Here is a 24,753-nt window from a genome sequence, read left to right on the forward strand (position 1 = left end):
ATTCCTAAGTGCGAACCGCGCTTAGCAACGCAGGTATTTCAAGGTATCATAGTGGATTTATCCCGTGAAAAAATCATCTGACAAAAATGAATTTGTTGGGGGCATAAAAGACATGGTAGCTTTTGCGTAACGCTGCGACAAAAAGCAAGAACAATCCAATGCCTAGATGAGACATTGAATCCCACACACATTTATGTTTTTGTCACGCCTTAACCTTACGTGGTCTTTTGTCTCATTCGAAGAATTCGTAACTTTAATTTCTAAAGCTGCGACAGCTGTTTGTAATGTTTTATTCTGTACTGATTAGCAATAATCTCATATTGTACTAATGAACATAAAAGATATGCGCTTAGATTCGAAAAAGTACGGTATCTCGTGTTACCCGGTTCAAGTTCCTGGCAGACCCGTTATCAGAAAATGATTTATGAGCGCTTGTTGAATCGGTACTAAGTATTTTGTTCTGTTTTTCCTGCCACTCAACACGCCCCCATTCAATTGGCATCGGGTAGCGGCGTTGTGAAGAGGGACTGATATGGCCTGCACGTTATCTACTAGCGAAGCGATAATATAAATGATCAGTGAGCATCCGCGCGCCTAACTTTGTTGTCTCGCCAACAGTGGAGTAAGCACCGGCCACCGCACCTGTGCCGCTTCTACGTACGAAATCGTGGACTGGCTTGCGCCGCAACTAGGACTACGCAGGTGCGTATGTAGCCAATACCCATAGACTAACACTGTTTTATTGTGCTTCTTCCAAATAAATGCTGGGTACTTCGCGTTTTCCCACTCAGATTTATCTCTTTGCTTGTGTTATAGTAACTGCCGCATATTGAAAGAATAAAAAAAGAATGTTCTAATGTGCCATATAGACACAAAAGAAAGGAAGGTTACGGAAATGAAAAAGAATAAAAGGAGACGGCGTCAAAATTCCGCAAACTGTAAGCATAATCTAGATTAGGCTAAATTGATATTTTACACTGCAATATAAACTACGTTAATATTTTGTTAATGCATTTGGCAAAACTCATTTAAAGAATTGAATAACATAACGCAAGCTCGAAATTATTTATTCGCTTTTATGAGCAGAAAGGTGCAGCTAACAGGAATGCGCGGTCTGTTTCGGGTGCAGAGTTAGCAGGTTTCAAATTTCGTGGTTTAATTTTCTTTATTTATCAATTTAACTCAACATTTACTAAAACATCTGACTCTCCATTCTGTAATTATGCGTCTAGCAATGGGGAGCGTTCAGCTTTCCGTGTTGCGTGCAGCCTATGTAATTAACATAGGGACAGCAACTGCCTAATGAGAGTAAGCTTTATTTTTGTATGCTAGGTGCTTTTCTTTCTTTCGTTTACTATATAGAATTTTTGAATATCATCTGTGGTAGATAGCAGAATTCTAGTCCTTGAGCGTGATTGCTTGAAGAGGCGGACATTACTGGCGTGAGAAACCGAAACGCGTGATCAACTACTTAACAAATCTCCGCTAATTAAATTTCTATATTTTTACTTTATGGCACATACAGCGATTTCACGAATTGTATCAGATGAGCGCTCAGAGCGCATGCGCTTGTAGCAAATTCTTAGGGTGACGCCCTTAATTTTGAAATATTCGTTGCTTTATTCCTTGCTTTAGTATTCGTTCCTTTATTCGAACAATTATAAAAGGCTTACAATATTTACTTGAGCGATGTTAGTATATAATGTCTGCCCAGGCGGACATCCTGTGCAAGAGAAACAAGGAGAATCAACAAATTAAATAAAGTAATTGGATTGTTTCCCTTCTTAGCTTCAGAAGTTGCGATTCGTGTTTGTATTGGAAAGTTGAAGGTAGTAATCTGAATTGGGGGTGTCGGTTTTCGTGTTTCCTCATTCCGAAATGGCCAGGTAGATGAAAATACGTGCCACTGAACTACTTGTTAAATTTCCCTAATTACGCCCGCGGAATCGCGGTGCAGCCCTCCTGTGACGTAGCTGTGGGGCAACGCAAAATAAAGCTTCGCCATACCACGAGATGGGTATCCGTCGCGCCCCTGCTGTTAAAGTCAGTGTGTGTTTATGTTGGAGCGGCGCGAGTTTTCCCAACTAAGGTACGTTCAAAGAGGTCAAGTATGGACAAAGGAATGCTCAATATGCAAATGATAATGCACGCCAACAGAGGCCTGCAAGAGAAGAAAAAGCATCGGACCTTTTACGAAGCACCATGTAATGAAACCACTCAAATAAAGAAGAACAAATGTAGTAGACGTGCTTGGCGATCCTTCATTTTCTTTGTTCTGCCAGCCATGGTGGCTTAGCGGCCCTGGTATTGCGTAGCTAAGCATGATGTGGCGTCTTCGACTCCAGAACGCGACAGCCGCACACAGATGGCGGCGAATAGTTTAAAATAAATCCAGGGGTCCAAATTAACCCGGAGCCCCCCAATATGGCGAGCCTCACAATCATATTGCGGTTTTAGCACTTAAAATCCCTGAGGCAGTAATGTATGCTAGAGTGACGATCAGTTATGGATAGTTTACAAAACCAATTTCTGATTAATTAAACACTTACTGTGCTACCTCGTCGAAACGTATGGTTGGGCTGGGTATTTCATTTAGCTGCAAATGACACCTGAGAACTCGAGGGACAAGCAAGAGTGCACGACGCGATCGTCTCAGTCGCGTTCTACGGCGCCTTTTGCTGCTTCTATGCTAATTACGTTTTGACTCAACATTTCATTGTCTTCTAGTGTTACGAATGGGTGCTCTCTCTGGTCAGAAGTAATGGGCAGCCAGTTATAATTTTCTTTGATGTAGAATTAGGCTCGAGCTTTTGTAAGGTTTAAGTAGCAGTACAGTAATAGTGGTAGATTTAGTATTCATTTGGCTCGGCAGAGTTGGGCAGTTGCCTGGGCTGAGGTAGTTTTCGGTGCCTTAAACACTACCTCCTCTTGCTTGTTTAACCACTATGCTTTTTCGATCTTTTTCTTCTTATGTTTCAGTTTCTTAAGTTGCGAAATGAACAGGATGCTTAGAATTGCCGCCACCCTCCTGTGTTTTCTGACAACTACGACGACCCTGGACATCGACACCACGGACGGAGGTTACAAGGACATATGGGTGTCCATCAGCGAAAGCGTTCCTTATAACGAGTCCATCATTGAGAACATCAAGGCAAGCTCGAACTCCTCGCTTTCAACAGCTTCACTTCCCTTCGTCCTGTGTTTTGGCGGTCGCACCACATCGTTACAGACAAGAGGGTTTTCACACACACACACACACACACACACACACACACACTCACACACACACACACACACACACGCACACACACACACACCCACGCACGCACGCACGCAAACACGCACACACGCACACACACACACGCACACGCACGCACGCACGCACAGGTGATGTTCAGGTGGAAAGGCTGGAAGCGCATGCTTCTTCCTCCTATGTTTCTTCTTCCTCCTACTAAGGCGCCATGAGTGCAGAAAATTACTAACAAAACGCTGATTAATGCGATGATTAACGTTGCCCTTTGTTACGCTAGCCGATGACACCTTTCCTGTTCACGCCGCACTTTTGCGGTTTGGCGGGTGTTTGCATTTTTTCGCAGGACTATCGCGGCTACATTTGGGAACCACAACGTGCAAAATTTTATCCTCTCCAGCTCGGACAGACGTACTTTAGTCAAGTGGAATGAAGATTTTTACTTGTACTAGTTCTGTACTGTGCGAACACGATTGGGGAAACTGTGCTTCTGCCCCATCGAGCTATTATAGCTTTCAATATCGCATTTTGCAAACTTCTCCTCCGCAACGTCGTCTCCAACGGCCGCCGCCCTACGTTGGAGAACGAAGAGAACCTTATATCTGCGTACATTATCTTTCACCATTAGATTTTTGCGCGAGATTTCTGACTGACCTTTTCTAAACTTCCTGTGCATAAGTATACCAGCTCGTTCCAAAGCAAATGCGTCAGTTTATCTAACCGGTAAGCTCGGTTGAGCCCGTTTGAGGTTTAATGTGAATTCAACTATAGTTCATGAAATTTTCAGTATGTCAAACCTTTTCGCTATCAAATGTACTTTTGGCTAAATACTATAGCGGCGTAGCCTACGTAATATTTCAGCTCGTGTTTCACCCACAGATTCTACTTTCAATACAGAAAAATAGTTTTAAACTTTACTTCGTTACTCCTCAGTCCATTTTCAGAGGAAAAAAAATTGGAGGACGCTTAAGCTTCGCCTTCAAGAGTGGAACGCGACAGCGTTCCCATCGACCCGCCAAGGGGTGTAAGACAATGCGCTACGGCGCAGCGATCACTTACGAGGTGCCCCGCATCGGACTTTGCGCCCACCTATCACACGGAGAGCGTCGAGCAACGCAGCGTTCGGCGCGGCAACGAAACGTGCGCCTGAGCAAACGGAACGAACCAAAGAACTCGGTGTCTCGGAGGGGGAAACGATCTACGCCAGCCAAACGTCGTGACCGGCACGGGCAGAGAGATTGATAGTAATCTAAAGAAAGGAACAGCGCTTGATTCTGCAACCCGTGTGGGTGCACGGCGAAGTGTCGTCAGGGGAGAGGGAGTCGGGGAGAGGGAACCGGACCGCGCACAGCCCCAATGCTAAAGCCCCTCAATCTCCCAAAGTAGCGCCATTCACTTCTCTCCTCCTCCGCTCGGCGCGGCCTCGACGGTGGCGCCGCCGGCAGTGGGCCTGCCGTAGCAGACGACGGCTAACACGCTACGGGAGGAAATCCGCGGAAAAGTTCGTTCGAGTCCTGCGGAGCAGTTTTTTCAATCTAGATCTTGCTTTGTCAGTCGGTAACTGGCCTTAAGAATGTCGTGTCGGATTTGTGGAAGAAATAGAGAAAAGCACCATTATTCAAGGCGTATTTAAGGCGTAAAGCGCGCGCACGTTGAAAGTTCGTGTTGCTGAAACACGACACAAGCACGCGGTGTGCTCAGACACGCGAGTAATTACCAGAGTTTCAGGTTTTGACAGCGCGAAAGTATGTGCACGTGGTTTCGTAGGTTAATTTACGTACCTGCAGGATGCTTTTGTTCGGCCGGCGCGTGAGAGATTCCGACTGTCTGCGGTCAGCAATGCCTGGCAGCAGGGCCGTTTCTGTTCCGCGCCTTTTACAGATGTACGTAGCTCATGCACAGGTTGTGGTGGCCATGAGCAACGTTTTCACACATAGGCGGTATAGATAATTTTAACAACTTACCAGCATATGAAATCGTTATTTATTTATTACAGTGCAAATGGTTAGAATTTGATAGAAAAGAAAGAAGGAACTTGATGGGACAACTGGAAAGAGGTTCAGAAAATAATTATCCCCCTCCCTCATTGGCACCAGCAACACTTTTGTTGAAGTGCTAATTTTATCTCTGTATACTACGTGCGTCTGTATTCTTTTGCGTTGTAAGTTTTCACAAGGAAGCAGTGTTGCGTTAACTGGAACAGTCAAGGCACACAAGACAGAAGAAAAGTTGATTCTTGGGTTTTACATCCCAACACCACGATCTCATAAGGCACGCCATAATGGGGGCTCTGGATTAATTTTTTTTGCAGCTGGGGTTCTTTAACGCACCCCCAATGCACTGGACACGGGCCCGTTTTGACACGGGCGTCAAAAGAAGAGGTTGGAGGAGCCGTGTCACTTAACAAAGCCGCGCGTTCTTTGCCACTTGCTCGAAGTCAGCCCGCCCGATCTTGTGAATCCACACTTTTCTTCGTTTTGCGTTGCGCCCGGCGGATGGTAAAACAAAAAGCTTTTTGCCGTCACTGGGTCTGTTGTGGCAACCGTAGGCGCAGCAGCACGGCATCGCAATTAAGCACTCGGCCCTAACACATTGTATAAAACTACCGCGCTCCTTCAAACCGCCTGCCGTACTTCGTCGCGGAGGCCCAAAAATGGGGGTCGCAGGCCCAAGATTGGGGGTCGCAGCGCGCTGGAAAGAAAAGATATACAAAAGCGCGGCGCCTGCTCTGCGCCGGAAAGAAAAAAATCTACAAAAGCGCGGGGCCCGCTTTCACGTGACACAGATTGGCCAATGGGGCAGCGGAGGAGGCTGGGGCGACAGGAGGAGTGGAGGAGGAAGCGCCTGGGTGAGCGGGGTGGCGGAAAGATCTAAGAATGGCGCTACTTTTGGAAAATTGAGGGGCTTTACCCAATGCGCGTATGGCGCGCCACCTGCGGGGCAGCGCCGTACATTGAGAGGAGGGGGTCTTCTGTGTTTGCCGCAAGATGGCTCTGCGTGTGCGGTAAGCGCAGAAGAAATGTTGCGGAAACGTACTTCGCTATCGTGTAAATGCGACTTCTGTAAGTTACAGGCTCATAATTACCGATATACACCGCAGTATAACTTTCTACGGCACGTTTTAAGGCAACACCGCGTTCACTAGACGCGCGTTTGTACCGCTTTCAAGCATCGAACTCGTGGCTGAGTGGTAGCGTTTCCGTCTCACACTCCGGAGAGCCTGGTTCGATTCCCACCCAGCCCATCTTGGAAGTTGATTTTTATTTATGAAATGCCTGGCGTGATTAATCGCTCACGGCCAACGCCGCGGACGCCGACGCCGACGACACCGGCTTTTCTGCGACACGAGCTCCTTAACGCTATCGCGTTAAAACCGCGGGGACAATAAATAAATTCTGAGCATTCTACTCATGTTCAAGTCGCTCCCTTAATCGTAGGAGCTAGGTATTTTTAATACTCGTATGTTTCTTCCTTAATAACTGTAGATGAGGCGTCGAAAAGTTGGCAACTTGCTACAATTCGTCAGATATCTAGAAAATACCAATTTATTAGACAATACTGTAGGCTTTTGAGTTTTGTTCTGTACAGAGTAAGTCATCTTGGCTGCTTCAATTCTATAAGACAGTCGCATTAAGTGGCGGCAAGGAGATACAGACTGTGGCAATAATAGGCAATAAAAGAAGAAAAGTAAGGAACAAACAAAGAATACAAAAAAGCCTTACAGTTTTTTAGAAGTTCTGTAAATAATGAGTGACACGCCTGAACCAGTATGTGGTTTTGTTGAATTTAGAATGTCAGCCTGAGGCCAAGAGCATTGTAGCTTGGGCAGTACTGGTTCGTGTGCCTTTTATAATTCGTGCAATAAGACATTTATTTCTTCTCTTTAGTAAATTCATGCAACACCGCAAGCCATATTAAGTAATGGTAATTCGGAAAAAGAAATCAGAAGCGGGCAATACACGAGTCTTTAAGGAATTCAGTACCTATGTCAAAATACTCTAACGTCACTATTCGAGTGTGACAGTTTCTTCTTTTTTTTTCATTTAGTAAATATAGTTCAAATTTCTGAGATGGGTGCCGTAGTGCGATGGTCTTCACATTAATTTTTGTCCAAACGGGGAATGAGAGCTGTGTCCGAGTTCCCGCTTAAAGAGTGGCACCATAAGTAGGAGAGCAAGAATTGTAGAAAGCGCCTCAGACAAAAAGACAGCGCTCATCTCGTGTTTGTTTTTGTCAAATTTGCATGCCACAAGTAATGATGGTAACTTGCAAACTCGCCGATATATATATATATATATATATATATATATATATATATATATATATATATATATATATATATATATATATATATATATATATATATATATATATATATATATATATATATATATATGCTTCTGCAATGGTGACGTTGGCGAAAAAACCCACAGGCTCTGTTCCGGTCTTCGTCCGAGTTCCTGCACAAGGCCACCAATGGGCGCGTCTACTTCAAGCACGTGACCATCGAGGCTCCCAAGACTTGGCCGAAGAGAGGCAGCGCCCGCGCCCTGTCGTCCGGCTTCTTCGACAGGAGCGACATCCGCGTCGACCAGCCCACAGCGCCGCACGGGGACAGGCCGTTCACCGTGCAGAAGAGACGCTGCGGAGAACCGGGAGACTACATTCAAGTGACGCCCGCGTTTCTGGCCGCCGTTGGCAACTCGACGGCGAATGAGTTGGAGAACGCAGGCAAGCGCCATTTCCTCATTTTTAGTATATTAACCCTGTAATGCCAAAAGACAGATCAAGGAAAAGTAAAACTTGGTGACCTTTATTTCTCGCCACCGATGACACATTTATGGAAAACACGAACAATGAAAAGTTGTTTGGCAATATTTTACTTACTACAGCCATTAATTATATTTCGCTTTGGTTTCATAAGCTGTCCACAACTGGAACTTCGCTCCAGCATATCAAGAACATTTTTATAAGCTGAAAGGAAAGTTTCCCGTGCTCAAGTCGAAATTTACGAGGCATCACACTCAGCGCAGTATATGTGATACGGTAGGGCAAAAATTTTCTTTTTACGTGCTCGTTTCTTTCTTAAGAAACGATAGTAATGGAATTACGGAGGAGACGGCAACTGCAAGCACGACACTATATAGCAGCCGAGCGCTTAGCGTTCGTGCATTGCTGGGCTACTGAGCAAGAGCTCGCAAGTGCGATTCCCTGCAGTAGCGGCCGCTTTGTGATTCGATGAGTGCCGCATGTGAAAATAGCAGTGTGCTGGTATGTACCGTGTAGCGGGTGCAGGTTTAGAAAGCTCCAGTTGGGGAAAATTAATCCAGAGCCTCGTTTGCGACGTTTCAGATGGTAAACACTATGTCTTCGTTAATGGCTTTAAACAAAACCTTGAAGCCACTACCAAAGTGTTATAGGCACCTTGCGTCATTAGGAACCCATGTTACCTCCGAGCATAAGTTACTGGAGTGTGAAACGAGGCGACATTGACAACGATAGTGTCCTTTGACGTTATCGCTACTTCTAATACCACCGATTAGTGCTTTACAGAGTCTTCTTTGGAAATTAACAGCTTGGACGCCAGTGTAAACCTGACAGTTGTGATATGCTTTTTAAATTAAATAGGCAATTTTTACAATGTAATTGTCCGTAAACTTGACACTTCGACTTGCTTAGAATTCGGGGCTTTCGTCTGTTTAATACATTTGCGCCTAAATCGAAATTGGGCGGTGTTTAGTCACTGGAATAATATTTTTTTTTGCTCAGAGTGACGGATTGATTGATTGAGTGAGTGATTGATTCAAGTAACTGATAATATTGAGTATATATTATCTGACTTTCTAGAGCTTATTGGAAGCAATTTGCATATAAATGGGGTGTGAGAATACAGGCAAGCATTTCATGACGTGATCCTGGCTCGCAGCGTACGTGATGGTGCACGAGTGGGCCCACTACCGTTACGGTGTTTTCGACGAGTACGGCAACGCTGAGGACAAGCGGTATCCACTCACTTACTGCGACGGCCGAAAGGTGAGGAGCAGCAAACGCATGTGGCCGTAGATCGCCGAATCTTCCAGAACAGTGCCGAGCACTGCAGGCGTTGTAGTAGTAGTAGTAGTAGTAGTAGTAGTAGTAGTAGTAGTAGTAGTAGTAGTAGTAGTAGTAGTAGTAGTAGTAGTAGTAGTAGTAGTAGTAGTAGTAGTAGTAGTAGTAGTAGTAGTAGTAGTAGTAGTAGTAGTAGTATTTTGCACTGAAAGACACTGCAGCTCCAGTTATCAGGTCAGCGCACAGACTACAGTAGAAAAAAAAAGTGTCAACTGGAACAATTATGCATTTGACGATCCTGTTTGGATTTGTGTTGTCTCGAAATTGGTGCTAGTCAGAGAATTTCGAGAAAATGGTCATGCTTTGTGTGCAAGTCGACTTTTATTCCGCATATAAAACGTTGCCTTAATAGTCCTAAGCTGAAACAACTACTGGTACAAATATTTAATCGACGATCTATTGACCATTATAGAGCAAATTTTGATGTACGCCACTGTTCTGAAATGTGGCCAGAAAGCAAATATAATCATATAATTTTGTCTCATCTGCCATAGTTGTAATTTTCAAGAATAGTAGTAATTGAAGAAGCTATTTTCTGGTAAATGCATAGCATGTTTCGCTTATCGTTGGGAGTTGTACTTCTGTGAGCACTGACAACAAAACTGCCTGCCCCGCCGTTAGCGCAAAACACAATAAAAAGAAAGCACACTAAGCCCTGATTTGGCGACATACGTTAGCTGTCTATACATTCATTGTCCTCATTGTACGATCATCATTGCGCGCCACACTTGTCCTCGCAGGTGAAGCTGAACGCTTGCTCGAGCAGGATTGCCTTCACCGCAAGGAGAGCCGATGGAGGAAAGTGTGAAATCAATGAAGAGTGTCGTTTCGCCAAAGACTGCGTGGTCACTGTGCAGCAACCGAGCTGGAATCCCGTCGAGTCTTCCATCATGTTCATGCCATACCTGGCCAACGTGAGAGCCGCCCTTGACACTTATGTACAATGGCTGGGACCTTCTCAGTGGGTACAGTGGAGCACCAGGCCGTGGGTTCGGCACCCATGCCTGACCGTCGCATTCGAATGCACGGGTATTACAACACCAGTGCGCTTAGGTATAGGCGCAAGTTAAAGAAACCCTGGTAGTCAAATTTAATCTGCAGGAATTATTATGCCCTCTTGGAAAAATTGTTGCTAAATTATTATAACTAACTAATAGTTAGTAAGTGCACGTTGCTAACGGTTTGTCACAATGTTGCCTACGTTGCTAGGAACTGCCGTTATTAAAGGTAACATAGTAAAACTTATTATTTATTGCCGCACATTCAAGACTATAGGTTGTATGGGTGAAAACTTATGCATTTTAATGAGATAAGAAAGCTGTTTATGATAGTCTTATAATCTGCTCTGTGCAAACGTTAACTGGAAGATGTGATAGAAAGATGCTGTTAATCTAAATTTCGTTCTGTCGTTGCCACTACACAGCATGATAGACATGGTGCTAGACGCGGTAGTAACCGTTACTAACTTGGCCTCTATGCACGGTTGAATCTGATACGTTAGTAAATAGGTTTTAAGGAGTTAGTAATGGTATTTGAAAGCAATTACCCACTGGGATTAGATTTTTAATAATATTTTTTGAAGGGTGGCGTAGCCTAAGTTATTCAGTGTAAATGTTCCACATGAGAACGCAGCTGCCTTCTTTTTTCCTTGTCTTCCTCTGACGAACTTAGGAGAGAATTCGATGACCTTCATGTGTATACATTCTGCACTCGTCAGCGTAAATATAGCTTTGAGCACTTCGATACAATAAGCGGTGGAGCTCAAAGCTCTTACCAGGTGATGCGTAAACTTGTATTGTTTGCGCTTCAGCAGTTCAATCTCGTTCCTCTGTGACCGTCCTTGTGCGAGTTATTTACTGTCCGCAACCGGGAAATAGCCAAGGAGACCAAGCATTGCTGCAATGCTGAACACGTTAGTTGCAGTGCAGGAGGCATTCATCGATGCTTTCAGGGTTGACAGAAATGATTAAATAAATGGCGTGAAATACAAATTCTTTGTGCGCCGTTGTAATGCCCAGCTAAATAGTCTTAAAACTTAGTTGTGTGAGCGACAATAAAGGTAAGCTTTAAGTAAGCTAAAGTAATAGAATATTGCTAGAGAACGTCTAAGGCGTCTATATTATACCCAACACAGTCTCAGTAATCGAGAAACTGAGGTAAATACAGGGAAATATTTCAGGTTCCACAGGCCCGATGAAGTAGGCACTCCTCGTTATAGTTCTCTCCCTAGTACACAACCACTCGTAATCAAAAGATCATCGAATCACATTATAAGACGGAAAAAAGTGGTGCTTGTCGAGTTCTGTACGATATTTATGAAGAGCTCACTTGCGGTAACCTTGGCAACAACGCTGGCTGTCGAAAGTTTTCGTTTTCACTCGACTCTGTGCCACCTGCACTTTCGTGTTTGAGTAGCTTCGTCATCGCGTCGTGTGCGCTGGTTTTGTTGGTTTGTTGGTTTTGCTGGTTTTGTTAGCGAAACTCACATAAACGCAAGTAACATAGATTTCTACGTCCATGTGATGTCGTGCGATGTCCGAACGGTCTACGCCACTTGACCAAGAGCAGCTGCCCTTGTGAATCCAACGCTCTGCCTCGGCTCGATTTCTCCCTGGCCGTGCGTTTGGGTTTTGCGAAAGGCACCCTAGCGCCATCTGTGGGGCGGCATTTTACTCACTGACGACAGTAAATGGCGATGATGGTGTATGCAACGTCACCACTCCCCAGTAGCGAGGCGGAGTACTTGAACTGCAATAAAGATATTCGGATATTTCAGACGCGATTTTCTCTTAAGAGGAAGCTATATAGCTAGGGCCCATCGCGGCCTATTCAAATACATCTAAAACGTAGAAATGCTTTTCTGAGATAACCCCTGTACAAATTTCAATGAAATTTGTTGCATTTGAGCGAAAAAGTTTTATTCTAGTTAGGGTTGGAAGCGTAATTTGATTAAGGGCCTGAATTTTGTTAAATGAACGTTTTAAGAAGTATAATGTTCGCTAAAAGTAGAAGCACGAACTTTACAAATTAGTAGCTCTGCATCAAGAACCGATATCGCGGTTCTGTAAACGGCATTCATTAGATCATTTAAAGAGGACAACATTGGTATGTCTATTTGCACTTTACGTGAATTCATTACGATGAGTACGAGGGTTCTGCAAAAGATGTGTTTTAGTATTACTATATTTTTAGGATTCATGTGTAACGTATAATGTTTGTCCGCTTTAGTGTACCATTAGATGGAATCATGCAGTTGCAAGATGAATCATGCAGTTTTCAACAATTCTTAGTAGAAAATCGACGGCCTAACTAAAGAATTTACCACCCACAGTCACCATAATTCAACTTTCTCTTTGAAGTACAGCAAACCCAATCAAATCGAGTACATTGGTTGCCGGGAAAATTATTTCTCCGTTTCCATGTATTCAGATAGGGCGCTCCGAGCTAAACCTTCCTCTTACGTTATAACCTTGAATGACAACAAACAACTAGATTGCTTGCATAGCAGTCGCTGTAAGATGACCTGCTCTTAAACGATTAGTTGCGCGAATGCGATCGTGGCATTCGTTTTGCAAAATTAAATAATGTGAGCGCGGATGAAAACATATGCCGCGTTATGTATTCGATACCACATCCATCCTGTGACAGGTGAGCCAGTTCTGCGACGACAAAGACGGGCCCAACGCCCACAACCCGTTCGCCCCAAGCAAGCAGAACGACCTCTGCAAGCAGCAGTCCACCTGGAAAGTTATCAGTGGAAACGCGGACTTTCAGAAGTAAGCAATTTCTTTCCCCTGGCGGGGACGTCGAGCCGCTTCCGCTAATAACATTTATGTATGTCCAGCTTTGTTCACTTTTATTTAATATCGCACGAACCGCACATACCGCCAGTAAGATATATATGGCGCCAAATCTTGTAGAAATTTTTTTCCCAATTCTAGGAATGAATGAATGAAGGAATGAATGAATGAATATGAATCGTATGTTTCTTCGTCAACACTACCACATTTAGCACGAAAGCTATTTGCTCGTCAACTTTGATTTCACTTTCCTGTATTATCGTCTACAATGCGGTTTCAGTTCACAGTTCACAGTCCAGCGACAGCTAATTGCCCCGATGTCATATATATATATATATATATATATATGGTCGCCAACCCTCCCACAATTAGCACGAAAGCTATCTTTTCGTCCACCTTTATTTCCCTTTTCTTTATTATTTTCTACAGTTCAACTGCAGCCACCGCTATTTTACCCATACTATCCTTGGCTTCATTGTCCATTCGTTGGCTTTATACTGTCATGAATATATATATATATATTTACTAGTATGTGTGAACATACCTAACGGACAAAACTTCGCGGTGACCTTTGCTTTATTGCCCAACAGTTTCGGACCTTCGTCAGGTATTACAGGCAAGTGCGCATATATATTGCTGTACCAGCAAACAGGCCTATCGATCCCCTGTACACTAACCGAAAATGTAGGGCCAGTAAGCGGAACCGATGTTCTTCGCACTAAAAAGAACATTATATTCCTGCATAAAACCTGACATGTAATGTCGACTCATGGGCATCTCTAAAGCACAACGACAATATACATGTAGATACCACGTTATACTCAACGGATTCTTCGACTGGCTTTGATGAAAGAATACTAAATTGTTTTTCACTCAATGGTCGGGCAGCTAAGGTGAATCGGCGTAACCAAGATGAGTGCTAACGCTAGCAAACTGTAAATGTGATGTAAAATGTGATGGTAACACTGAAACTCTTGTTTGATAATCCTCCTTTCTTTTCCGCTTACACAAGTCTTTCCGGATCAGATCCTGCCAAGTCCATCCAGGTGACCTTCGATGAAGCTCAGCAAAAGGAAGACCTGGCGCCGCGCGTCGTCCTTGTGCTGGACGTTTCGGGCAGCATGGATGTGAGTACAATTGTGCATTTTTTTTAGGAGTGTATGGAAGTTTCACCGACTAACCCTCCTGTGTTTCCTTGTATCGTTCGTTCTCCTCCTTCTATAGATGCAGATTACTCGCCAACACCACAAAATACACATATCTCGTTTCTTTCAATAACATTAATTGAAAGGACAGGTTGGCGCCTTAAGTGTAACCGGCTACTCCGCGTCACATGCACTAAGCACTAAGCATGAGAAGCACTAAATATAGTCAAAGAGCGGGAACACATGCAAAGTTCTGCACACGAGTCCCCGAAGCCCCTGAAGGTACTATAGGAGCACGCGATAAACATGCAAACATTAACAGTTCGATATATAACCCATATTATTATATAAAATTCTAAGACGCTGCATTGAAAGCTTTATATGTATACATCAAGTGAACTAACATTTTTGTAAAGCGCTAATTATTAGTCATATCTACATTTATTTATTTTACTGCTAGATGTGTTGTATCTGTTACTTGTTCGTATTTGTTATTCACAATTTCGCGTTCTTACATTTAGTGGTTCTATACTGTTGTTGAATTGTTTCTATGTACGGTTAACCATTCCTCATATAAAACCCCACAACAGGAGTATTGTGAAACAAACAAACAAACAAACAAACAAACAAACAAACAAACAAACAAACAAACAAACAAACAAACAAATAAATAAATTAATAAATAAATCACCTACTGAACCAGTTTACGGATTTGTCAAGAATGCTATGAACTGGGCTTTAAACTTAGTGATGTTACAGATTCGAACTTAGCAGTTGTTCCGACTTGTAATTTCTGTGACAGCTCACCCATTCACGCTTCAGGCTACTCATTTTTAGTGTTAAATATTTATAACTTGAATATTTTAGCCCTTCAAAGATCAACAAAGCGATGCGAAAGGCAACGAGGGCGTGGTTCACTGTTCATTTGTAAAGCAGAACACAATGTTGAGTTTATAATGCGAGTGAAGCAAGTGCCACTACCTTCATGATCCTTAGTATAGCAGAATGGAATTCTCTAACTGAATTCAGGCTCTAACCCTGCACTAATAATTTTCTGTTATTGATTGTTGTGCCAACCTTCATTATTTTGTCTATCCCCTATACGTACTGTGTCTTCAATAAATACGAAGGGGGGGGGGGGTAGGGGCGAGGGCTCATATGACTCTTCAAACTAAACCTCTCGCCAGTTCGCACTGAAATTTTGCACAGGTGACATTTTCCTTTGAGTTTAGCTTTATTACCACGTTTGCGTGATTTATCCACTTGTTTCGTCCATTATAAATTTGATGCGTGCACCGTCTGCAGCTATGCGTTACGCAATATATCTCGATTTCACTGTAACTGAATGCTAGCGCCATCTGTCACAGCTACGGCGAAAACTGTGTGCTTGCCGTAACCATGACACATGGCGATCCGTTGCCGTGGAACTGAGACAGCAAGCGCAGGCTGTTAAAGAAAGTGCACGTATAGTACATGGCAAATACTGTTGGGTGACAAGATAAGCCCCAAAGGCTGTAAAAAGTTTTTAACGTGATTTACGTCATTAAACTTTTACACATTGCAGGGTAGCACACCAGGTTCACGTCTGGTTAACCTCCGTACCTTTCTTCCATTCCTTTCTCTCTGTCGCTCTCTCTCTGTGTCGCGTGCTGTAGAGATGGCCATGCTCCAATTTGCTACTCGTGTGCGTATTGTTGCAATGCAGATGCACAGCCGACTAGACTTTCTTAAGGAAGCTGCGACACGCTACGTTGGCGACATCAAAGACGGCTCGCGTCGACTGGCCATCATCGAGTTCAGTGAGCACGCCAAAGTGGTGCACACTCTGATGCCAGTGAACGTAAACACAAGAGCTGGGTTCCTGAACGCCATACGCGGATTGAAAGCAGGTGGAGCTACCTGCATCGGATGTGGCCTTGAGAAGGCCCTAGAGGTATTTTGACATTTTGGTAAACGTACAGCTTGATTAACCTATGTGCATGCGAGAGAGTAAGTACGGACAGGTATGGGTGATAACTAGGCTGATCCCAGCTGTCAACCCTGCTTCAAGGAAGGTTCTCCCGAACTGCATTCATCGAGTGTTTTCTGGAGCGTGAAAGAAGCCCGCGAATACACGCAAAGTGCTTTGAGCGGCCAGCCACGCGGCAATTTTGCTTGCATTTACGGGCTTCTTTCACGCTCTGAAAAACACTTTTATGTAGCACGTATTGAGCAACAGAAAGCTGTATCGGGAATTTTTCATGTCGCTCTACGATTTGCTCTTTGACACTTTTCATCTAAATATAATATGTGAGAAGCTGATTAAATAATTAGGACTAAGTGTCTAATTAGGCGGAATGCAAGCAAAATTGTTTGAGTATCTCCAAGCGATGGTAAACAACATTACCTATGTTTTTCCTAGCTAAGCGGCATTTGTACATATTTAAATACTGGCTAAAGTTAGCTGGGACAACCTGTATATGAGACCGCCAATCGGCAGTCTTCCATTTTGTTTGTGTTTGTGTATTTGCGTGCGTACATGCGTGCTTGTGTGCGTGAGTGTGTGTGGATGTGAGGGGAGGATATTTGGTCATCATACTCAGTCAAAATTGTGCAAAGGCCAAACCTCTGACTATCGTACGAAGCTCAGGCAAGACACACTGAAAGGTCTTTCAAGGTGCCTTTCGTACTCTATGTATTGGCGCTGTCCTTCATTGCAATGATTTCGTAACTACACTCTATTCCACTATTCTTCAATTACAAAACTGGTTCTCTTAGTGGGCGTAAGTGATGCCAGGCCTCCTTCAAGTAGCCCTTACTCCGTGGCCCGGTTGTGTAGACTGAAATTGCGATCCTACGCTGAGCATGCTGACCCATGAACGACCGATGGAACACACAACCACACTTCAGATTGCTAATTTTGAGAAAACTTGTAGTTGTGCGGTATTATTTCGAAGATAGACCTGCAGGGAAGTACAAAGAGGTATCCCTGAAAGGACGCGGGATTTGGACGGCTATATCACTTAGATTGAGTTGCTTTAATGGAACTATTAGTGAGCAAGCAATTATCTTTTCAAGCTTTAAATAAACTGTGTTAGTTAATTTAACATAGCGATTCCTTACTCTAGACTGTATTTTTTTCTTATCCCACCCCGTTCACGACCGACCGGTCTTGGTATTAACGCAGGCGGAGTACAACTCGAACCAATGATGGCGCGAAAAGAAAATAATCGGAACACAGCTGTCATCTCAACCCTAAGGCTTTCGTTTTTGCTCAGTGGAGTTAATATTGTCAGTCGCAAAGCCGGAAACCTACTTCTGAAGTGTGCTCGAGGTAAGCATGCGCCGCCTGTGAGCCAAGATTATTTGAATGCAAAGTTCGCTGAGTATAGCGGCGATAAAACAGCTCGAGGGCTGGTAGAAGCGTTTTATATAATGACAGATCGGCGGTTCTACAAGGGAGTGAAATGTACTTTCTAGATTCCTGTCTTTAAATATTGCGTCGATTTCAGGGGATCCTTTATATAAGCGGCCACCATAAAATAAATCTTGTTGAGCAGTACAGCCATCGTCCGGTCTTCTTCCTTCGTCCTTGCTCCAGGTCCCTGTATATATAAAAATTGAAAGTGCACCAACAAGCCCACCTAAACAAGCATGCTGTCAGTTCAGATGGTTCGGTGGAGTTTGCATTAAAGCATGCTCGTCGTTATTTTCAGCTACTGAATACCACCAATGAGACGCCGGACGGCGCCACAATCCTGCTTATGAGCGACGGGGAGGAGAACAAAAAGCCGCGCATCGCCCAAGTGCTGCCCCGCGTTGTCGCCTCGAAGGTCGTGGTCAGCACGCTGGCCCTGGGAGCCAAAGCCGACCACAGACTCGAAGGGCTGGCAACTTCGACGCGCGGCAAAGCGTTCGCCTTCCGCGACCTGCAGGGAAACCTCGTGGACGAACTGGAGTCTGCCTTCGTGTCATCCACGACGAGCCAACACGACCCCGTGCCCCGAGCTCACACGGTATGCGAAATTCAATAATTGATTTGTTTGAATACATATACACCAGGAAAGTAGTTCATCGGACCTGGTGTTTGTTTATATTTGTGTATTTATTTATTCAATTGCCCTCCAGGCCCTAAGAGATTAGAGAGAGAAGTGCGCACACGGTTTATACGTACGATACAACAGTATCATTGATACAGAAAATACAATAACATTTAAAATCATAGGACTGACGATATTTATAGCTGTCCATACATTCACAAAAAAAAGGCGCTTACGCTAAAATTGTTGAAAAGAGAAAATTGAACCCCATCCTGAGTCTGGACGTACTACTAGCGAAGGCAGCTGGCCAATGGCAAAAACACTTACAAATGAGAAGCTTTCTGAATTTGGTGCAATGTTTTTAACAGCAATTCTAGAGGAATTATTCTCTATAACGAAGGTACCTCTGTGATTCAGCATTGATGCGGGAATGGCAACGCTTTGACTCTGCAGTGCTGGTAACTTATCGATAAAGTAGCTAAATGTAGCTATCTTTATTCACCATAACAAAAAATAACATTTTTTTTCAGTCCTTTAACGATGTTTTATGTGACTTTAAAATGACGGGAATGGCTAGAAATGTATCTTTGTAAAATTGCCCCAAAATCTTTGGTTACGTTCAATGCCTCGCAATTATTTTATTGCAAGAAGTATGCACGCGTTTTCACTCGGTCGGCACCTGTAAGACGCACGTACACGGAACATCCCATTAGCGAGCCAAAAGTGCGTCGAAGCTCCTTCAAGTTATGCGCTATCCTGAGATGCGATGCCCTTCCATGAACTCGGGGGTTGTTTTTCCTTTTCACGTTCGAGTTTCTGACTCACCACAGCAGGAATTATAATTTAAAGATGTAGTTTACAAACCTATACGGAACAATGCTTATTGTCTGGTAACAATTCAAACCTAAGATAAAATTCCCAGCAATCCATACAATCACTTAGTGACCTTTAGGTGGAAAACGAGTGTTTTGGGGTGCGATCTAGTGACATTGTCCGAAAAATCTGTGGCTAAATGTCACTGCCTATTCCATGTTTCCCTCCTTTTCTAAGTATTCTCGTTCTTCCGAATGGAGACAGTTCAGCCCGCACAAGGAAACTGAACATAGTGCATTGCGCAGCACAGGACACAACAGAAGATGGAGTTGGTTATGGGACAAGTAATTGCCACCGCAAATACATCCACCAGCACTCGCCTTGTTCCTGCAGAGTTCATTCTGTACTAAGGGGACGGGGAGGTTTCAAGTAATGCAACCACGCCCCCCCCTTTCCCCCCTCATAGTCCCAACTGGTTATGTACACGTGTATGTGGTGTATAAACTCAATTAAACTCAACATGATCCTAAGTAGCGCTAAAAATACGAGCACTTATACAGGAAAGGCAGCTCACGGCGCTACTCTTTTCTATTCTGTTCTGTCCTATTCCATTCTCCAACTTCTATCTTCAATTTTGGAAGACAGCGCTGTGTGTTGTCCTTCAGCGGCGCTTATGGGAACCCAGTATGAGAGACCAACTAGCCTGAATTACTGCCAATGTCTGTTCTGACGGGAAGGTGTGGGAAGTTGCTTGCGCCAGAAAACTTCGCCGCAATGGCTCAGAAAGATAACAACATTATCTTGTTACAGGATGGTAATACTGCGAGTAGTAAATGTCTTGCAGCTCAAATCGCAATCCGCTATTGTTTCGAGAAATGCTTGCTTCAAAGATTTTATTATGGTGTCGCAAAGGTTTAGGCTTGTGCGCCAAATAGTTGCCCCGCGTAGGTTTCCATTTTCCCTTGCTTTTGTTCCCACCCACTGCAGCGGTACCGTTCATGAGACAGCTGTTCATATAGGCCCGCATGTTGTCGTCTTCTTCTTATGCATCGAAGTTGGTGGAGTCTGAGGAAGAGTTCACCAGCCTGCTGGAAAAGAAGTTCCAAGTGGACTCCAACGTGGGAAACGGGACGGTAGTCCACGTGACCCGCAACCACCCCCAAACGGGAAAAATCGAAGCTTGGCTCAGAGATCCCAGTGGCCAGCGATGCAAGGAGTGCCGAGAAACCGTGAACGGAAACGACGTAGTGATCTCCATTCCAAGTCCCGCAAAGGTGAGCCACATGGCTTGGGTTAAGGCAAAGAGTAATCTGCCTGTGGCAGGCCATGTCCCGCTTACATTGCTGAAAGAGTGATAGCTTGCATATATACAGAAGTGGTATGAATATAAGCATCCTTATACATTTTCTGAACGAGGCGGTGTAGGTTGCAAAAGTGCACGAAATGGGTACTAATGCCGGCGCTGACTTACAGCTAGAGTGGTAACATTAAACATAACAAAGGAACTTTAAAAATAACTTCTTAAAGTGTGATGTAATGGAACGTGACAGGTGCAATGTTAAAATATGGAAATGTGGTAGTATGGGAGCAGAAGGAGAGCTTTGGTGACTAATATTTTTGTTGAGATTAACGGAATATTGCATTCTCAAAGTTGAAGTACCTCTACACTTGCTTCTCGCGCATGAAGAAATTGTAATAAGTAAGTATGAAGAGTCGGCAAAAATATTGTCACAATGTCTTTCCCATATCCGGCTGTCGCCTGAGGAAATATTTCAATTTAATACAAATGTTCGCCTCGAAAGTTCAGGCCTGGCGTCATCGGCACTATTACGACGTCGTAATGGAGATAAACTTAGTGGCTTCGCGTAACAAAAAGCCAGACATGATGGCGTTACTCATAAAATTATTAACAAATGCGCGTTGCCACTAAGTGTGGTCGCATGTGGGAGTAGCAGTGACCATCGTAATGGCCCGAGCGAATGCATTAAGACATCATGAAGCATCCACCTCCTTGACAGCGAAATTTAAATAGGACCCGTATTCCCAAAAATGTCTTACGCTACAAATATTCATCAAAAAAATATATAAGACAACCCTGGTGCTGGTAGTATCTTCAGCGAAGCCGGCTAATGGCAAAAAGTACCTACAAACGAAAAGGTTTGTGAATTTGGCCCCAGTTGCTTCGTAGAAACAAATATTAAAGCGTAAATTCTCTGAGACACTCTGACAGCATGCAAATATTTTTCTAGGGTTGAGAAGCTTTCATCCTTCCTCGAACAACAGAACAGACGAGCCGGAGATGTCGTGTCAGTGCTCCCTGAAAATATATTAGGTTCAGAATCCCGTAAAGGGGATAAGACTGACAATTTCCTTACCGAAGCTTGGCACGCGGACTCTGTTTATGAAGGTTGGTACGTGGACACTTCACTTGGAGAGCTCGAGCTCCGGCCCAGTGGAGGTGAGCGTCAGCGTCAAGTCGCAGGCCAGCAAAGACGTCGACGAGCCTATCCGGGTCACTTGCGAAATGAGCAGCATGGTTGTGGACGGTCCCGACCGAGCAGTCATTTACGCCAAGGTCACGAAGGGAATCAAGGTAGTACTGGACGCCGCCGTCTTCGCCACAGTCTACCGTCCCAAGGCGTCGAACCAGCAGCACACTGTCACGCTATCGTTGCATGACGACGGAAGGGGTAAGTAGGAGAGAAAAATACCAAGCAAAGCAGAAGGGCGGGGAAGGTAACCACAATCGAAAATCGAGTTTGCCACCCTTCAGTGGGAGTGAGAAGGGGGAAAAGGAATTAGAAAGATAAGAACAGACATATAAGCCAGATGCGAAAGGCAGGGAGGTTAACTGGTAGATAGACATCCAGTTTGCTACTTTGCAGCGGAGATAAGGTAAGGGGAGACAGAAAGATAAAGATAAAAAGCCCCCCACACACACGCACGCACGCACGCACGCACACACCACAACACACACACACACGCACGCGCACACACACACACACACACACACACACACATACACGCACACACACAATGACACAAAGGAGAGCGGGAGTGTCACAGTCATTCAGCTAGGCCTTCTGGTGCGAAGACCTCACCAGCGTCCAATAATCTAAGCGTGCCAACGCGGTTCCGAGTGACTGTCTCTGGGAACTGTAGCCAGGACAACAACAGAGGACATGTTAGATGGTTTGTTCGCTGCTGCAACTCTCACAGGCAGCACTGTCAGTCATTCCGATGCGGCGAACAAATTCATTCGTGAAGGTTACTACATGCCACAGTTGGCAGAGAACAGCTGTGTAGATTCAGGATAGTCCAGATCGAATGCGGATTCGCAGCGATGGGTACAGGTAGTGCAGTCGAGTGTGCTGGAAACCTGTCGTGTTCCACATGCATGGTGTGACATCACGCCCCAGAATTTGAAACTGTGTATCGGCATCGATTCTTGATAGCGGTATGGCTTCCTTGACGGTCATTTTAGTGAGCCCTCCTGGCAGCTTCATCAGCATGTTCGTAGCCTGTAATGCCGTAGCCATCTGGTGTCGCGTCATGTCATTTCTTTGCTTGTTGGTGATATAGCTGTCTGATTTCCAACACTTGTTGGTCTTGTGGTCATCGATTTAGACTAGACAGCAGACATTGCTGGGCTGCCTTGGAACTGGTAGATAACGGCGGATCTGCCGCTCTTGCAGATCCGCCCACAATTGTCGAGCGATCAGAGTAAATCTGAAGATGGACCTTGCATGGCTCGTGCAGCATGAGTAGAGAGAGTTGTTGACAGCTCCTGCTACGATAATCTTGCTTTCGTTCGAATTCCTGGTACCGAAAGTCGAACTTGAGGTTGAGCCAAACACCAAAGAGGTGCCGGCAACCTCTAGTCAGACGTATAATCTCTAGGGAGGCAGTTACTGTATACCAATATCTTCTCGCAAAAGGATTCACTGTGCCGGTCATCTGGCAGGTGGGGCGAATGGGCGCGGGCAGTTTAATCTGAGCCCTTCCAATGTCATATGAGTTGTGACGGTCTAATCCTGGGCTATCGCAATGGTTCCCGCTGTTGATGGGCAGCGCGGTGATTCAGGACAAACACTAAGTACCTGTGCCTGAGCGCGCTCTATTGTGGTGATGTTACTTTTACAAGTAATGGTCACTACAGGTAAGCTGTGTCTCAGATACCCAGTATTTCTCCAAGAAATCTGAAAAAAATGTGACACGGCCGTTATGTGTTTCTTTAGAAAGACCACATGGGGACTCCAAGTGAAGTCTCGATCAATGACGACCTCAAACAATGATGACCCGCCAGTGCGTCAGTCGTAACGAACGTTTTACCCATTGATAGATACGGCCTCCATCATTGGATTCCGCAGAAACGCGACCAGCGCACATTTCTCAGGTGTTATTTCGAGGCCTTGTTCGCTAAGATACGTAGAGGTTTATTCCGCGGCTTTTGAGAGCCTCGTGCGCATCTGAGGACGTGTTACCCCTGACATCCACGCAGCTATGATCAGAGAACATTGACGTCTGGAGAGCACATGGTATACTTTCCACGATACTAAAAAAAATCAAAGACAAGGTTGAATAGTGTGGGGCTTAAGACGCCACCACGGGCAACGTCACGGTGTGTGTAGAGTTGACAGATCGGACCGTCTCCGGTCTGCACAAAGAAATACCTCCCGATATAAGCATCCGCAGGCCTAGCGGTACACTCCACCACGAAGACCAACCGATTTAAGAGCATCAAGAATAGCACCATGAACAACATTGCAATAAGTGCCTTTAATGTCCAAAAACACAGCGAAGGATAACCGTTTACATCTCTTTTGATAATGAACGTAAGTTACCAGACCGATGACATTATCAATGAAGGAGCGGATATAGTCAACGGACACAACGCTTGATCACAGCCGTTCACGATCATCGCACACTGCCACAGCATATGGAAACATGCAGAGCAATTCTGGCTAAAGGAATTTTTGTAGACTTTTTTTAAAGCTTTGTTCCAGTGCCTAATCTCTGCAGCCATAACATTCAGAAGTAACGAAGAATCGAGCTCACAGATGAGGCACGTAATTATACGCACAAGCAGTTTGGTCCGCAATCCAACCGTGAAATTATGTTTTCTACGCTCCTGCTTGCATAATTCTGTTCTTATGCGACAGAATAATGTTTACTTCTCCATAGTCTAACATAAATAACATAGTTAACATAGTCTCCATAGGTAACAACACATTGTGGAGCATTTTCATGTAGTCGTGAGCTGCTGACGAGGGCTGCTTAGGTAACGCATCCTGCATGCAATGCCTGGTACAGTGTTATGCTATGCATATTATTTGCAGGTATGTTCTAAGAAGCGGGGTTCTTACAGAGATTCCCACTGGAATATTTGTGAACTGCGGAAAGCTGCTAAAAACTGTCTCTGCTGTGGGGACCCCTTTTGGGACCCCTGTCTCCCGTTCACGCGCGACTTGGGCCATTCGGCCGCGCGATCGCTGGGGACACGCAGTTCCAAGCCTTATTTTGGATAGCGTTCATTCCCCGCGGCCGCGGGCGCCGGCGCGACGCGGAGCCTGCTGCTTGCGCGCGCGGCTCACGTTACGCCGTGCGCCGCGCGTAAG

The 24,753-nt window shown here is 44.7% G+C and overlaps 2 protein-coding genes across 2 annotated transcripts in view; both read left to right on the forward strand.

Annotated features, from left to right (window-relative positions):
- Positions 1-612: 612 nt before the first annotated feature.
- On the forward strand, positions 613-8,022 carry LOC139061452 (calcium-activated chloride channel regulator 1-like). The gene is made up of 3 exons (XM_070541444.1): positions 613-702; positions 2,980-3,151; positions 7,684-8,022. The coding sequence occupies exons 2-3, from the start codon at positions 2,996-2,998 to the stop codon at positions 8,020-8,022; spliced, it is 495 nt and encodes a 164-aa protein (XP_070397545.1). The 5' UTR covers positions 613-702; positions 2,980-2,995.
- Positions 8,023-9,177: 1,155 nt separating this feature from the next.
- LOC139060801 (calcium-activated chloride channel regulator 1-like) overlaps positions 9,178-24,753 on the forward strand; it is a 32,815-nt gene continuing 17,239 nt past the window's right edge. The window contains exons 1-8 of the mRNA XM_070539961.1: positions 9,178-9,283; positions 10,099-10,272; positions 13,007-13,134; positions 14,171-14,285; positions 16,009-16,236; positions 17,999-18,298; positions 20,191-20,409; positions 21,543-21,825. Of these exons, the coding sequence (XP_070396062.1) occupies positions 9,185-9,283; positions 10,099-10,272; positions 13,007-13,134; positions 14,171-14,285; positions 16,009-16,236; positions 17,999-18,298; positions 20,191-20,409; positions 21,543-21,825 (1,546 nt within the window). The 5' untranslated portion in view covers positions 9,178-9,184. The remainder of the gene's footprint in view (positions 9,284-10,098; positions 10,273-13,006; positions 13,135-14,170; positions 14,286-16,008; positions 16,237-17,998; positions 18,299-20,190; positions 20,410-21,542; positions 21,826-24,753) is intronic.

Source organism: Dermacentor albipictus, chromosome 6 (assembly GCF_038994185.2).
Source record: "Dermacentor albipictus isolate Rhodes 1998 colony chromosome 6, USDA_Dalb.pri_finalv2, whole genome shotgun sequence".
NCBI lineage: Eukaryota > Metazoa > Arthropoda > Arachnida > Ixodida > Ixodidae > Dermacentor > Dermacentor albipictus.